This window comes from Giraffa tippelskirchi, chromosome 2, assembly GCF_054371585.1.
Source record: "Giraffa tippelskirchi isolate mGirTip1 chromosome 2, T2T-mGirTip1v1.2.pri, whole genome shotgun sequence".
Classification (NCBI taxonomy): Eukaryota; Metazoa; Chordata; class Mammalia; order Artiodactyla; family Giraffidae; genus Giraffa; species Giraffa tippelskirchi.
The window spans coordinates 93,716,144-93,733,909 of NC_137276.1; the positions used below are offsets into that span (position 1 = coordinate 93,716,144).

General features: G+C 46.3%; 1 protein-coding gene across 1 annotated transcript in view; it reads right to left on the minus strand.

Annotated features, from left to right (window-relative positions):
* The window catches only part of CLSTN2 (calsyntenin 2), a 704,297-nt gene that overhangs the window by 118,217 nt on the left and 568,314 nt on the right, over positions 1-17,766 (minus strand). The window contains exon 6 of the mRNA XM_081573999.1: positions 6,679-6,864. Coding sequence (XP_081430125.1) covers positions 6,679-6,864 — 186 coding nt within the window. The remainder of the gene's footprint in view (positions 1-6,678; positions 6,865-17,766) is intronic.

The following is a 17,766-nucleotide window of genomic DNA, read 5'->3' on the forward strand; positions in this document are numbered from 1 at the left end:
ATACCCAGTTGCTGATCAGCCTGGGCAAGGCCACTGCAGGCAAAATCCTTCTCCCCAGAATAGAAGGGCATGCTATATGGTGGCTACTTCATTGACTTTAAAGAAGTCACAACCAGAAAGAAGCCCACTGCCTACTGTCATTACCCATTTCTCAGTGTGTGCAACCCTTGCTCATGTATGAATAGTGATTTAAGTGGATTCCCAACATGTGTGCATCAATTTTCCTTAGAGTCAAAGGCCCAATTCAGCTCTGAGAATGGAAGAACTGGTTATGACTGGGGAACTGGTGCTGTCCTTCTTGGACACTCTGGCTCTTTAGAAGAATCTTGGAGGAATTGACAATGGTTTCCCATAGTGGGGCTATCCTGAGGGTATAAAACCTTGAATTGTGATTCTTAGTGAGGACAGGCTCTGTTAAGCTGCCTAGTGTAGTAGAAAGCTATGGACTAAATTTTTTACATGACTGTCTTTACCTTGAACTGTTAAGTGGTCTTATTAACTTCTAGATAACCTCATGAATGAAAGCATTTGGACACTGAACAAATAGTTGCTGAATTAGAAATAAGCAAATGAGGACCTCCCTGGTGGTCCAGTAGTGAAGAATCTGCCTGCCAATGTAGGGGACATGGGTTTGATCCCAGGTCTGGCAAGATCACACTGCTGTGAGTCAGCTAAGCCCGTGTGCTACAACCACTGAAGCCCGCATACTCTGGAGCCTGTGCTCTGCAACAAGAGAAGCCACCACAAATGAGAAGCCCATGAACTGCAACTAATCAGTAGCCCCCACTTGTCCCAACTATAGAAAGCCTAGCAGCAAAAGAGATACAGTACAGTCAAAATCAGTAAATAAATTAAATAAGCAAGAAAGCTGAACCTGACTTAAAAAAAAAGAATGAATGAATGAACAGATTCTCTATGAAAATCTCCTGTGCTCACAAGTGTATCAACTCTGAGAACAGCTCACTGTCTGATTATCTGAGCTGGTCTGATGGACCCATTTCTTGATTTAACAGCAGGCTGTCACACTGCAGCCTTTCCTTCAACAGGACCTGTCCTCGGAGCTCTTGAGTCCACACACAGAGCAGCTGACCCCAGGTGTCATATGGGGAGGTGCTGGACAGATGCCAGGAGACTGTGGTTTCAGGAAGAAGCAGTCCCGGCCTCAGGGCTCCGACAGACACGTGTGTCACAAACTGCTTTGCTGCTTATTGTAATATGCAGTGACTCAGGGGCATGGAAGCAGGCCTTTTCTTAGGCTCGGGTTAATGTCAAATTGAATTTGGTCAGGAAGCCTCACTGGGGCCTCATCGTACATTTCATTCTCAAAGCAGTTGTGTGACACTTCCCCTTGGGAAAGCCTGGGACTGAGATGGCAGAGTCCTTCATCTTGAATTTCTGAATCCAGAGGAAGTGATTGTCCAACTTCCCCACGAGACCTGGCTTCACATTCAGGAAGGTCAGTGGGGGACCGTGTTAGGCTAAATTTGTTCCTACAAGTGGAAAGGGACACAGGTGCAGGACCTTGCATCATTTTTTTCAAAGTCTCAGCGCGCAAACCTCAGACAGCAATATGGCTGACGTCTGGTGCTCCCTTGGAAACAAAGAGGCTTTCTTCTGGTGCTATCACGCCTGCCAGGTACTTCCTGACAGTGGCTCTGCTCGGCTGTTGTCTGATGGCTCCTTATTCAGGGATGCCATCATTGCTCCTTGTGAATGATGCTGCAGGAAGAGGAAGCGGGTGGGCACTGATCAGACCTCTCTCAGAGGGGGAGACAGCCTTGCCTGGGCTACCTCACAAGGACAGTGTCACAGAATCAATGCCAGAATTCAAAAGCACCCAGGAGCCCTCCAGCACTGCTTCTGGTAGCAGAGATGGCAGGCAAAAATTGACTTAAGGAAAGGGTTTGGAACGGTAAAGGAGAGAGAGGTTCTAGCAGGAAAAACAATCATGAACAAAGGCATAGGGATGGGAATGAGCTGGGGATGGGGACAAATGGGGTACTCTGGCCCAGAAGAGGCAGCACACTGGGAAGAAATGGGCTCTAACAATGGACCAGTGGGATGGTGGCAGGTCCTCGGGAGCTCGGGAGGGTGGGGATTCATTCTAGAGCCGGGCACCCACACCTGGCTGTTCCACAGGTATTTGTCATCACTGTCCCTCAAATCCACCCTTGCCTGGAATTTCTAGCTCTGGTTGGTGGCATTCTCATCCAGTTAGATGTTCACATTAGAATCTTCTAAGATTCCTTGTTTTTCACTGCTTGACAGCTAATCAATGGTTGACTCTTACTGATTTTGCCTCCTAAATCTGTCTTAGGTTCATCCCTACCACCACTCCCCTAGTTCAGAAATCATTATCGCTTGCTTAGACTATGGCCATAACATCCTAATTGGTCTCCCTGTTACCACCCAAAGTCAATGAAGATATGTAGAATGAAAAATGCATGAACACTGGGGCTTAAAGTGTCAGGGTAGCCCTCTGGCTGGGAAACCCTGCCAGCAGCTTGTCTACGAGCTAGGGAAAACACAGAGAAGCTTGTCTTCAGAACCTAAGGAGCCCCACATGAGTCAGGAATCACAACCCAGGCTCTGCTTTAGAAGAGATCTGGTCTGCCTTTCCCTCACAGTCTGGAGGGAGTGTGCGGCCCGAGGAAGTAGACCTAACACAGATGGGCATGTGTCTCACTTATTTGCTTCTGCCTTTTCTCCTCTGTAGATTCAAGAGGCAGACTCCTGATCTGGAGGCAGGAATGGACCCGCCCCGTCAGGCTCACTCGGGGTTCCCAGAAGTGCACACCGGGAAGTGAAAGTGAGGACTATACAGTCCGTGGAATTCTCCAGGCCAGAATACTGGAGTGGGTAGCCTTTCCCTTCTCCAGGGGATCTTCCCAACCCAGGGATCGAACCCAGGTCTCCCACATGGCAGGCAGATTTTTTGCCAGCTGAGCTTGACAAAGGGTCGCTCCCAGTACCAGATAAGCTTGCATCTCAGGGTAAATGCTTTCCTGACTGAATTAACCTGCCTTCCTGCCAGGCGAGGCTGGCAACCCAGAGGAGTGAGCTATATTAACAACCAGATGCAATTTTGCTCTAAAGTTTCTTCCCTTGAAAAATCCTCTCCTTCTCTCCATTTCCTGTTCTCCCCCCAGCAACATTCAGAATCAAATCACCTGTGTGTGCCCTTGGGCTCATCTGATCTTTAACAAGTTGACTCCATCATCTCCTAACCTGGAGGAGTTGAGGAAATGACTGTAACCTGCGGTGGCATGGGGTTGAGCCGACTTATAATTCAGGTGCACGGGGAGCGAGATGGGATATTCATTCAAAATGAGATGTTGGCGGAGACAGCTTCTCTGTGTGTGGAGCAAAGAGCACCGCAGGCAGCTTTCTCAGTACTGCGGGCTTCTGATGGCCATTTTTACAAGAGCTGTTTGGAATACTTAGGTTGTGCTGTTTTCCCCAATCTCCTGCATCATTCTAGGAAAACCTGCCTTCCCATGGGCCCTCCTTCCAGCCTGGCAACATGATAAATGGGGCCCTGTGATACCTAAGCAGGGCATACTGCACATTTGGTTCTCAAATTGTCACTTGGTCCTTGGGCAAGAGCTGCGTGCCTGAAGGTGTGAGTGTGTGCCTGTGTATGTACCTGTGTGTTCATTGTGTGCCTGTGTGTGTACCTGTGTGTGCATGTGTGTGCTTGTGTGCACTGTGCATTTAAGTGTGCATGTGTGTGTGCCTGTGCCCCCTTTGTGTGTCTGTGTGAATGTGTGTGTACTTGTGTGCATGTGTGCACTTTGTGTGCCTGTGTGTACTTGTGTGCACCTGTGTGTGAATGTGTGTGTGTCTGTACGTGTGTACATGTGTATTTGCACTTTGTGTGTATGTGCACATAAGTGTGTGTGCATGTGTCTGTGTGTCAATGGTGAGGGAGGAAAACTGCTCCAAAGACAGTTAGTAGAGGGTTCCCCAGGAGGGGCTGCAGGCTGTGTTCAGGAAGTCACATCTTCCTTGGGAGGTGGAGTTACCCCCAAGTACAGGCCCCGTCTTAAGACTAAGCTCTTTCTGGAGCTGCCGACAGTCCAGCTGGAGAGTCTGTGTGAGGGCCTGAATAGTCTTGGAGAGATCAAGAAAGAAATGAAATATACATGGTGGGGAGGAAAGAGGCCCATCAACACACCCACGGTCTGGTTTACCAAGCACGTGGGACCATTCCCGCCACACTGTGTCTTATTCTGCAGTTGACTTGAGAGATTTCCATGCCAGCTCCAGAGGCCTGACCCAGCATTACAGATCCAGAGCCAAAAAGCCCTTCCCTCCCATAGACCTACTTTCAAAGTCTGGCTCTGTCACTCCTTGTGTGACCTTAAAAAAAATTTTCCTCTCTGGGCTTCTAATTGTCCACATTTAAAACTGGATGAATAAGACCCTCCTCAGTGTGAATTACGGTAGGGCATGTGAAGCACACTGGAGAAGGGAATGGCAACCCACTCCAGCTTTCTTACCTGGAGAATCGCATGGACAGAGGAGTGTGGTGGGCTACAGTCCATAGGGTCGCAAAGAGTCGGACATGACTGAGCAACTAACACACACACACTTGTGAGGTGCACACAGCAGGTGCTCAGTTAAAGCTAAGCTTCATCGGGTAGAACCTGCATCTGCCAGGCTCCCTGTTCCAGCCTGCTTCTTTCTTGGGGCACCATCTCTCAGCCCACTGACAGTCAGCCCTCTGTACCCCATACTTGGATCCTTCACGTTCCCCATCTCTCCTCCCAGCCCAGCTCTTCTCCAACATGGGCATCCAGGCCTGGCTTCACCAGCATGTGACCTGAAGAGTCACACGGGGCCCCCAGCTTGGTTTCGTGCTTTGCTGTTTCTGCCTTAAAAGTCTTCATAATTTTGGATCATAGGTCCAGCATTTTCATTTGCAGTAAGCCGTCGTGTTCCATAGCTGGTCCTGGAGGAGGAGACCCACCTCTCCCTAAGAGGCTGGCACCACCCTTCACATTGGCCCCTGGGAAGGCACCTCTCTGAAATCAACACAGTACAAGGGAGCCGTGTTCCTTCAGGTCCCATGCTAGGTGCTCTTCCACACCTGATGCTTGTGTCTACACGTGTGTGCCTGTGTGCGTACACAGGAACATAACATCCCTATGTTACTGATGAAGAATTGAGGCTTTGTCACAGCACTTGCCCACAGCCTTAGAGTTCGTACATGGTGGGGTCTGATCAGGTATGGTTGGTGCTGAAAGCTGTGCCTTCCAGCCCTTTAACCCAGGGGTCCCCAACCTCTGGGATCTAATGCCTGATGATCTGGGGTGGAGCTGATGTAATAATAACAGAAATAAAGTGCACAGTAAATGTAATGCGCTTGAATCATCCCAAAACCACCCCCACTTGCAGTTTGTGGAAAATTGTCTTCCACGAATCTAAAAAGGCATGATACAAATGAAGTTACTAACAAAACAGGAAGAGGTTCATAGTCTTAGAGAACAAACTTATGGTTGCTGGTGGGGGGCGGTGGGGAAGGAAGGGGAAAAGGGATTTAGAGAGTTTGGGATGGATATGTACACATCGCTATATTTAAAATTGATAACCAACAAGGACCTACTGTATAGCACAGGGAACTCTGCTCAATGTTATGTGGCAGCCAGGATGGGAGGGGAGTTTGGAGGAGAAGGGATATGTATATATGTATGGCTGAGTCCCTTTGCTGTCCACCAGAAACTATCACAACATTGTTTATTAATCAGCTCTGTGTGTGTGCATGTGTACTCAGTTGCTTTAGTCGTGTCCGAATCTTTGCAACCCTGTGGACCATAGCCCACCAGGCTTCTGTCCATGGAATTCTCCAGGCAAGAATACTGGAGTGACTTGCCATACTCTCCTCCAGGGGATCTTTTGGACCCAAGGACCAAACTCCCATCTCTTAGGTATCCTGCATTGGCAGGTGGGTTCTTTACCACTAGCACCACCTGGGAAGCCTGTTAATTGGCTATACCCCAGAACAAAATTGGAGAAGGCAATGGCAACCCACTCCAGTACTCTTGCCTGGACAATCCCAAGGACGGAGGAGCCTGGTGGGCTGCAGTCTATGGAGTCGCTAAGAGTCGTACACGACTGAACGACTTCACTTTCACTTTTCACTTTCCTGCATTGGAGAAGGAAATGGCAACCCACTCCAGTGTTCTTGCCTGGAGAATCCCAGGGATGGGGGAGCCTGGTGGGCTGCCGTCTGTGGGGTCGCACAGAGTCAGACACGACTGAAGCGACATAGCAGCAGCAGCAACAGCAGCAATACAAAATAAAAAACTTAAAAAAACTGTCTTCTGTGAAACCGGTCCCGGGTGCCAAAAGGTTGGGCATTGCTGATTTAACCATAATAAGTAAACTTGACAGAGGATGAGATGGCTGGATGGCATCACCGACTCGATGGACATGAGTTTGGGTAAACTCCGGGAGTTGGTGATGGACAGGGAGGCCTGGCATGCTGCGATTCATGGGGTCGCAAAGAGTCAGACATGACTGAGCGACTGAACTGAACTGAACTGAATATTCATCCAGGGGTTACATGTACAGTGCAGTGGGGAGGGGCTGATTCCTTCATAATATAGTAAGATATGCTTTGTATATATTGTTTAAAACAATGAATTAAAAAATAACCCGAACGGGGAAGCCTACCACATAATTTCTGAAGGGACTTCTCAGAGTAGGTCTCACGGTCGCAGCCCTTCCCAATGTAGTTGGTCTGCAGCTCTGTGGTGATCTGGATGGAGGACACGGCCCCGTCGCACGTCTCCAGGTGGATGCTGGGGAACAGGGGCATGCTCCCTGAGCCAGGCTGGTACTCAATCCTCTTGGTCCAGTCTGAGTAAACAAGGAAAGAGTGACCGTCAGTCAGGTGCAGACAGTTCTGCTGTAACATGTGCTTTGAAAATGTGCATTTGTTCCAACACAGTTGATACCTTTGAAGAAGGAAATGGCAATCCACTTCAGTCTTCTTGCCTGGAGAATCCCATGGACAAAGGATAGGCCTAGCAGGCTACAGTCCATGGGTTCACAAGAGCCGGACACGACTTAGCGACTAAACCACCACAACTGATACATTAGGAAATGATTCGAGGATAACAGGGATTTCACATGTGCTTATGCAAGATTTTGTCCCTAAGAAATACTAGGTGAATTCAGAAATCCAAGCCTAGCTGAGCTAAGCCACATAGGAAGGCACAAAACAGACACATGTACAGACCTCAAAACGTCTACTAGCTACTCCACTCGCCATGTGTACTGAGTCACACCTGCCTGCAACGCAGTTACAACTTTCTATGTCATTCAGAAAACCCTCTTTACAATAATGCATCGGCTTCAGCCCTTCCTATATCCACCACCACAAGCAAACCTCAGGTCTCTTCAAGGTAAAGTACTGTATTTATTGTAGTACTTATATATTTCTTAACCATTTAACCTATGTAAAACTGCTAGTGTTTTTTTTTTGTCTCTTTTTTTCAAATATGGTTGGCTTTTAATTTATTTTATTATTATTTTTGACTATGCTGGGCCTTTGTTCCTGTGCATGGGCTTTCTCTAGTTGTGGTGAAGGGGTGGTGTCTACTCTCTAGTTGCCGTATGCAGGCTTCTCACCGCAGTGGCTTCTCTTGTTGCAGAGCACAGGCTCTAGAACTTTGGCTCAGTGGTTGTGGTGCACTGGCTTATTGCCGTGGGGCACATGTGGGATCTTCTAGGACCAGGGATCAAGCCTGTGTCCCCTGCCTTGGCAGGTGAGCTCCCAACCACTGGACCACCAGGGAAGTCCCTTTGTCTCTTTTTATGCATCACTGATGATGTTTTTGACTGTTGAGTCCCTTGTCCCATTTTTCCCAGCAAGGTGATTTTCAGGAATGCATACACCTTGCCACAAGCAAACAAACAAAAAAAGAGACCAAGGTAATTCAGGATTCCATGAGGCCATGGGGTTAGGCACAAGGATTCACTCCCTTTCAGGACTGTGACTTAAGTAGGTCTTATCCCTGCATCTTAGTGGGAAAATAACTGAGAGACATCAAAGTGTTGGAGAGGAACAAAATCACAATCAAAATGACACCACACAAAAAAGAGCAATCAACAAAAATAAACACTGAGAGTGCGTGTACACATGAACTGATTGAAACGACAATAGTGGAGAGTCAGCCCTAGGCAAGGCCATGCTCATGGTGACTGGCAACAGCGCTTGCTGACAATGATGCCTGCCTGAGAAGTCTATGTAGGCCTGAACCAGACTTGTGGGTAGAAGTCTGAATCATCAAGGAACATGAGTTGTGGATAACATTATATATGACTCTCAAACGTTTGTCACGTTGCTAGATGGTACCTCTTTTTTAAAAAGTTTTTTATGTGAACCATTTTTTAAAAGTCTTTGTTGAATTTGTTACAATATTGCTTCTATTTTATGTTTTGGTTTTTTGGTCTGGAGGCATGTGGGATTTTAGCTCCTGGACCAGGGATTGAACCTGTACCACATGCATTGGAAGGCAGTCTTAACCACTGAACCACCAGGGAAGTCCCTAGACGGTATCCTTATGCCAAGGTAAAAATGAAAATCTATGGACTGCCTGCCTCACCCTTGGGAAACTCAAAGTCTTGCATTTAGGATCATTCATCAGCTACCAAGGGGCTCCCTGATAACGCCCACTGGCCACTGGCCGCCACCTTGAGGAAGCCAGCGGAGTGAAAGGGCTGGGCTTAGAGACAGATGGCTTTGTTCAGTGAGCAAGTAGGTGTTTGAGCTTCTTATGTACCCAGCTTTGCTTAGAGCATCACAGATACAGCAGTGAGGGAGTTAGAAGGGGTCCCTGCCTTGTGGAGCTAAGAGAGAGACAAGCGATGAATATGCCATGCTGCCCTATCACGGAGGGTAAGTGCTATGAAAAGAAAAGTGGTGGCAGAGAGGAACTTGTTTAGATGGAGAGAGTTCCTGTCTGAGCTGACGCCTGAAGGTCAAGGATGAAAGCCCATGGGGAGCCTCAGAGAAGCTTGTTTGAAGTAAAGGCAGCAACGATCTTGGCTTGACTCCATCAGGTCAGAAAGTTTTTGGGCAGGTTAGTGAAGGTTCAAGCCTCAGGCACCTTATCAGCAAAGTGGGGACCACAGTGTGGGGGTGAGGACTAGGTGCAACCATGTGGGCCTGGCATGCAGCAGGGCTCCAATCCTTGCTATTCCTTCCCCAGAGAGGAAAGGAGATGCTCACACCCCCTGCACATTCCACATAACCCAGCAATCTGGGTTTAGCTCTGAACCCCCACGTTAACCAAACACCCTTTAATGTATTTTTTGGAGTCATGAGCAAAGATTTAACACCACGTTGTGAGGTTTATCACCAGGGAACTTGCTATGAGATGATTTTTGTTTGTTTGTTTTTAAATTAAATTTTATTGGAATATACTTGCTTTACAGTATTTCCACTGAACAGCAAAGTGCATCAGCCATACATATATATATATATATATTTTCACTCCTTTTTGGATTTCCTTCCCATTGAAAGGATGTTTAGATGACAATGACTATAGGTAAAAGAGAATACACCCAATTATATGTCTTTACTCAGAGCCCCCAGGAGCTGTGTCTGGAATGGCCCATTACCTCCTGGAGGATAAGACCATGGAGTTGCTATAGCCCATGTGGCCCCAAGGTCAACCTAAAGGACAAATCACTGGCAGACAGGAGGGCTTTTTGCCTGATACATCTGAAAGTCACAGGGCTGTAAGCAGCGGTCCACACATGACCAGGCTCGTCTCAACCTAGGCTCAAAATGTTGCATACCATTGTGCACTCAGTCACACAATTTCTTCTGCATGGAGTTCCCTTCCTATTCCTTTCTGTCTGTTATGTCCACCACATAACTTTCAGGATATCTTCAGTCTGGATAGAAACCCTTCTCTGCTCCCTCACAGCATCCTCAATGGTAGAGTCCAAGCTGACGGTAACTCTGAATCCCCATCATGCTGCACAATGCCCAGCACAGGGCAGATACTCACTAGACAGTGGTAGGAAGCATGAATGGATCTTTTAGGATATCATTGGAATGATCCATTTGTGTGCCTTCCCCTTCTTGTAACTAGGAACTCTTTAAAGGCAGGAATTGTGAGTTTATTTTTGATCCCTCCACACCAAGCTCTGAGCCCAGGAAATATTTTCCAGGTGGATCTGGGGAGCCGCAGAGACCTAACCTTGACTTCAGCCATGGCAGCCTTTCTTGAGGCACAGACAGAACCCATAGCCTATTTGTAGCTTCTCTGGTACTTCCCCTGTCTGGCCCTACTCTCATCCTACAGAAACAACCACTCCAACAGAAGCCATCAGGTGTTTGCTTTTCTTTGTTCTCAGTAAGGCAATTGGTCCAGAAATGATAATGGAAGAATCTCTTCCCAGTAACAAGACATGGTATCAAAGAGGAGGCTGCTCTCCTTCCCTTCCTCACTCCTGTCTCTCTGCATCATCCTTCTCTTTAGAGATGCAATTTAAAAAGATCAGAGAAATGGTTCTGTGCAGGGTGCTCATGGTATGGCCCTACATCACCAGTTCTTGAGTCTCTCCTGCTAGTGGGTGAGAGATTCCTCACAACATCTGCTTCAGAAAGCCTCTTCTGTTGGAGAAGCCCAAGACATCCCTGGTATTGGTGTTCTGTGGGGGCCGTGGGCATCTCTTTCTCATCCAGATATGTTAGTGCTTATCTTTGATGAGAAATTCCAGCTCAAGTCTTTTTAGAAGGAGTGTAAGTACTGGAGAAAATAAATAACAAGGCTGTATATTGTCACCCTGCTTATTTAACTTATTTGCAGAGTACATCATGTGAAATGCCAGGTTGGATGAAGCACAAGCTGGAATCAAGATTGCTGGGAGAAATATCAATAACCTCAGATATGCAGGTGACACCACCCTTATGGCAGAAAGAGAAGAGGAACTAAAGAGCCTCTTGATGAAAGTGAAAGAGGAGAGTGAAAAAGTTGGCTTAAAGCTCAACATTCAAAAAACCAAGATCATGGCATCCAGTCCCATCACTTCATGGCAAATAGATGGGGAAATCATGGAAATAGTGATAGGCTTTATTTTCTTGGGCTCCAAAATCATTGCAGTTGGTGACTGCAGCCATGAAATTAAAAGATGCTTGCTCCTTGGAAGAAAAGGTATGACAAACCTAGACAGCATATCGAAAAGCAGAGACATTACTTTGCCAACAAAGGTCCATCTAATCAAAGCTATGGTCTTTCCAGTAGTCATGTATGATGTGAGAGTTGGACCATAAAGAAAGCTGAGTGCCAAAGAATTGATGCTTTTGAACTATGGTGTTGGAGAAGACTCTTGTGAGTCCCTTGGACAGCAAGGAGATCAAACCAGTCAATCTTAAAGGAAATCGGTCTTGAATATTCATTGGAAGGACTGACGCTGAAGCTGAAACTCCAATACTTTGGCCACCTGATGCGAAGAGCTGACTCATTGGAAAAGACCCTGATGTTGGGAAAGATTGAAGGCAGGAAGAGAAGGGGATAACAGAGGATGAGATGTTTGGATGGCATCACTGACTTGATGGACATGAGTTTGAGCAAACTTTGGAAGTTGGTGAAGAGGAGCCTGGTGTGCTGCAGTACATGGGGTTGCAAAAAGTTGGACACGACTGAGCGACTGAACTGAACTGAACAGCGGAGACAGAGTCCTAGCAAAGTTTTCAGTCCTTTTTCTGCCTTTGGTTAAGGGGGAAAGGCCCTCTCCAAGGAGAAATCAGGCAGAAAAGAACTTGAAGAACATCACACCTTCCAGTAGCTTTTGTGATCTCATGAGGCTCGTTTTTGAGGGTTTATGGAGAGCAGGCAAACTGCAACCATATCATAAAAGAAATCAATGAAGCTTTCTGAGTGTAGCATCCTTGACATAGTGGGAAGCTCACTTGTGTGAGCTTCCCACAGACATCTTTCATTTTCCAAGAAAGGGTGAGGGTTTAAGAGAGCAAAAGGCAAGTCATCAAACTCAGTGTTTGCCACATGAAATATCTATTCCTTTTCATTTTCTGGAGGATAGATGGCAGGATGACTAAATTATGACCTGTAAATTCAGGGTGCCTGGATTCAGATTCCAGCCTTCTCACTTCCTGTGTAGACTCCAAGTAAACCACTTACCCACCTTGAGCCTGAATAAAAGTAGCACCTACCACCCAGGATTTGGGGAGAGTAAATGCTGAATCATTTCAGCCTCAAACACAATGGACACATTCATCAGATATAGTATTAATGTTGTTAATTGATCATATATTCAATAACATTTATTGCAGGAAATAAGAGGACATACAATTATTAGCATCTACAAGATGCTAAGTGCTTTGACACCTGTTCTTTCATTTAATCCTCCCAGTGACCCAGAGAATGGGTGTTACTATCTTAATAGTGCATATGGCAAAACTGTGGCTGAGAGTTGGTGTGACTTTCTCAAGGCTATATAGTTCTTTTACAATAATTCCTCTATGATTCTGAGGATTTTCTGGGACTGAGAATGGAGATTTTTACAGATTCATTTTTGAATATTCAATTTACACTGATAAATTATTTTTTTAAATGATAATCTCTGATGATGGTAAAGGATCAAGGAATATTGTCAGTTTCATCAATGCTTGGACTTGGGGGCAGTTGTAGGGGTCGAGGGGCTGCTTTGACACCGAAGACTTGAAGAAATCTGGGTTTGAATCTCATCTCACTCAAATTCAGGTCATGTGACCTTTGCGAAGCAGTTATCTTTGGGCCTCTGTGGCCTCATCTGTAGATCTGAGATACTTATACCTCCTCACGGGCTTGACGTATGCATTGAAGGCTAAGGGTCCAACAGAGCGACCTTTCCCCTGACACCTCATGATAGAAACATCCCATTTTGGTTCACAAGCTTCATAAACTTCTCTGAACTATCCCACCTGGAAACAAAATCGTTTTGGAAAGAAAATCATTTCAATTCATGAAAGATCTAGAGACTAGTTAATGAACTGTTGTTCATTTTTTTTTCTTAAATAAAGAGAAAAGAAGTAGACCACCTATTGTTTTAATACTCGGGCTCAGTGACATCATAAGCATTCCTGGAAAGGTTACCCTGGAATGCCTTCAGGAATTAAATTCCCTCTCAGGGGATTAAAGATTTAGAAATGGGATGAATGTATTATAACTCCTGCTAAATTGGGGAACATATATTTTCTCATTAGGAAAAGATTAACTACTTAGAACTCCCTTATTAGATGCCTGGAGGTGGAAAAAAGCTAAGCTGAGACTTCTGGAAAGCACAGGCTTTATGGGCTCTTGTAATTCAAGACACTCAGTAAATTGTTCCAACTCTGTACTCCGAAGTGACACAGAAGGATGGAAGGGAAAGACACAAGTGTGTCTGATGCTTCTTTTTCCTTAACTGCGTATGTTCAAGGGCCTCCAGCTCTTCCTGGTCTAAGCTCCTAGCAGAGGAAGAAGCATCAGGTTGTCCAGGAAATTTCTGCATTCATACAAAATAAATGGCTGGATGTGGGGATGCTGGGGAAGGGGAGGGATAGGAAAGGGGTTGTCCTGATCAGGGACTGTTCAGGCAGCTGGTATTCTAACCAGACTCTGTAGGTGTCAACCACCTGGTGTCTTTCAAGTCTTTCTTCCAGGGATGGGTGACTTTGATTTGGCACTCAGGGACTTCCTTTCCTACTGGGAGAGAAGCTCAGGCAGTATACATGCTTAACAGGGAGCATCTTTGTCTTCACTGGCATCCAGTGCACCTGAGCTGGCGGTGAGTGAAGAGGTAGAGATGGGCTGGAGAGGTAAGTGGAGGTCAGAGGATAAATGCTGGCTAAGAGGTTTGGGTTTCATCTTAGGACCAGTGAAGAGCTATAAATGGGTGTTTAGTGAGGGTATGAAGAATCCAGACTGTGCTTTGGAAATGTCACTTAGCAGCTAGATTAGGTCTGGTGTGAAGAACACTAAAATATCTCCGATTGCCACCTCACGATCAAGCCACACAGAGGGTCACCACTGACAGGGTCACACAATGGGGAAATTAACTTCAGTTCAATTCTGCTAAATTCAAGAGTGTTAATTCTGCAGTTGGACAGACTCAGGTCTGAATCATGACTCAGCCACTTTTTGGCTGTGTGGCCCTGGGTAAATCACTGAACCTCTCTGAGCTTCATTTTCACATCCGAAGAATGGTGATTACATAAATCTATCTTGAAGAGTTGCTTTGGGAATTGGAGAAAAGGTATGCAAAGCACAGGGCTTCCCTGGTGGCTCAGTGGTAAAGAATTTTCTAGCCTAGCAGGAGATGCAGATTCTATCCCTGGGTCAGGAAGATCACCTGGAGGAAGGCATAGCAACCCAGTCCAGTATTCTTGCCTGGAGAATCCCATGGAGAGAGGAGCCTGGTGGGCTACAGTCCATGGAGTTGCAGAGTCTGACATGACTTAGCAACAAAGCAACAATAATAACAAACCCAAAGCACCAGGAACAGAGAGCTACTGCTCCTATCATCAGTCTTGTATCATTCTTATCATTATTCTGATGCTGTGCATTTACTGACCACCTACTATGGGCCAGGCAGAGCCCCAGGCATGAGAGACAGAAAAGTGTAACTCATGAGCCCTAACTCGAAGGCACTGACAGTCAGGTAAGGGCAGTGACAGACACACAGCCAGCTTTAAGGCAGACAGAGGGACAAAAAGCAGAGCCCAGAGAACAAAGAAGAGATAAGTTATACTGACTAGAGTGAACAAAGGAGGCTTACTGGAGGAAGTGACCTGGACTTTGTTTTAGCATAGGTTGTATTATTATTTAAGTGTGATAAGGCCAACAGATCAGGATACAATTGCCATTGAAAGAGTTGTTATACTCACAAGTCCCAAATAGAGGAGGAGGGGTCCCCCACCACTGGGGATGCATGGAGAATCACCAGGGATAGTTAGGAGGCGGAGGGAGAGGAGAAAACCATGGGCAAGAGCCCGTGTTATGGTTTGCATGGAAGGAAGAGGTCAGGCAAGGTAAGCAGCCTTAGAATCACCTAGTTTGTATAATTTCAGTGGCTTCTGGGGCATGGAGCTGTCCCTAGCTGTATGGTAACTGGCCCTGGGGTGATTAGTACAAGTAAATGTTGGCTGGAGTGTGAGACCCTGAAAAAAGAGGTGGGTGGGATGTAGGTTCTGGGTTGGTTGGTCAGCGCCTGAAAAGCCAAAGGGTAAGTTGTTCGTTCTCTCTAGGAATTAGCTGATTGAGGGGGCAGTCCTGCCAGGCTCAGCCAGGCCCTGGTTGTCAAAGCATCAGGATGCAGGCAGTAGAAGGCATGGTTAACACAGCACTGCCGGATGTGGGGCACACAGTGGGCACAGAGAATTCAAGGGTGTCACCACCATGGCCTTGGGGCTGTACAACAACAAGCAGGGCTACAGAGATGGAAAATGATATGAATGGTGCACCCCACTCAGCTGCCTGGCGGGACTCAGCAAGTGGAGACAAATGTAAGGCCAGGAGTGGGCATCTAGGAGGCCTGATGTGAGATGGGCCAGAAAGCAACTTTGGGGCCAGATTACAAGGGACTTGAGTGCTGGGCCAGGTAGTGAGCTTTTTCATAAAAGAGTGAAAAGAGCCAGCTTCTGAGGCTCTCCTCCTGTCTCCTCTCCCCCCAGGGCTCCTGGAGTGAAGTCCTCAGAATCCTAGCCTGACTTTGGTTAAAGCCATAGTGATGCTTAGACAATGGAGTATAGACATGAGGGAGAAGGAGTCAGATGCCAGCCTCCTCTGCCTGCCAGCTATTGCACTCCTTGTCTGTAAAATGGGGAGAAATTACAACTATACTCCATGGAACTGGTGTGGAGATTAGGTTAGATCATACAAGTGGTAAAGCCAGGACTTGTGCCAGGCCTACTGGACTCCAAAACTCAACCTCCAAAAGGATTGCTGGCTTTTCTGAGTTCATTTTCTTTTAGCATTTTCTCTACTGCTGTTGTGGGTCTATAAGCACGAGATGGGACATTTAGCTGGAAGGAGTCAGAGACTGGGCATTCAGTCCTGGCTCCAAGACCAGCTTCATGTACAGAAGGGCCCCAGGCTTGGTGTAACACTCGGCAGTCCCTGTCTTGAAAATCATTTTGATCCCAATAGCTGGCTTTCCAGCTGAATAACCTTGGGCGTGTCCCTTAATGTTTCTGAGCCTCAGTTTCTTCATCTGTAGAATGGGAATATTAATTAACTATCCCAAAGAGAGGAGCCCAGGCTTTGGGGTCAGACTTAGGTATAAGTCCTAGGTCTACCTATTGGTACCATGTACTGGGGGGCCAGTCAGTTGCTTCCCCGTCTAAGTTTACTCATGCAAACACTGGTGATATTATCACCTATTTCACAGCTGTTGAAAGGGTTTATATCAGATGATAAATGCGAACTACTTAGCCTGGGCCCAATACATAAGACGTACATCTCTTTTTAAGCATTAAATTATGTGATTTTTCCCTTCCCCAATTAAAAACAATTACACGCAGGCACACTTTCAAAAGAAAGAAAACACAAACTCTCTGAACTCAATTACAGATATAAGGAATTCTCTCCCTTCCTTCATTACTGACCCCTTTCCATTTACTATACTTATCTTCACAAGAGCATTTTATTACCTTTTAATTCTTACTAAAAAGAGAGATCTTAATTAACTACAAAACAGAAGGAGGGAGAGAAAAAAAATACCCACAGTTCAGATCAGGGGGTACAACTCGGAGCAGCCCTTTGCCTGGTGCTCAGTCCTTGCCACCCCTGTGGCTGGTCCTTCTCTTTCTCCAGGTCCCAAATCACATGTGACTTTGTAAAGGAGGTTGTCTGGGTCTCATCTTGGTGATGACCCCTACCTCGACCCAACTCCTGCCTGGTCTTCCCCACTGAGAATTATGTATTATTTATTCATGTACTGGAACATAACTTTTACATCACTCTGCAGGGCCTGGCACATAACTGGTGCTCAATAAATAAGAAATGAGCGAATGATTAGATATATGAAAATCAAAACACACACACTGACACACACACACATTCTAATTTGGCTGCCTAATGCAGGGAAGCTAGACTTCCAGGCATTAAAACGGGAGGATCCTAGATGTAGCTGCTGTGTGTGTGTGCGCGTGTGTGCGTGTGTTTGTGTGTACACACATACATACACACTTCAGCCTGAGTGTCTGTGGATGAGTGTGTATGATGATGAAACTGCACTTACATGCGACTCCAATTTTGGAAACTCTCATGTATTTGCAACCTTTTTAGTCCCCCAAGACGTCTCAATAAATGTCAAATGAGACAACCAGTAATTTGTCCTCGAATTTTGTCCTGCCTGTGAAGTTGTCTTTACTTTCCTGATGATAGAAGGGGTTTAATTTCATCCCAAGTCACCACCTTGATTACCAAATCCTCGGTCTGAGAAAACCCTCACATCATCACCTGGGCGATTTCAAAGTCAGGCATGTGGGTGGACACTTTCAGGCCTTATTCTGGAAGCATCTGGGCAACTGCAGATAGTTTCCTGCCCAATAGCTTCTTGACAAAGTCTGGGGCTTCTGTCATACCCTCTTCCCTGGCCTGTTATTGTCAACCAGGAAAACCAGTACCGTGAGGTAAGTAAGGATCATATAAAGATGCTTATGATCAGATTAAATTGAAAAGATTTTCATGTTGCATGTGCATGCTCATTTGTGTCCAACTCTTTGCAATCCCATGGACTGTAGCCCACCAGGCTCCCCTG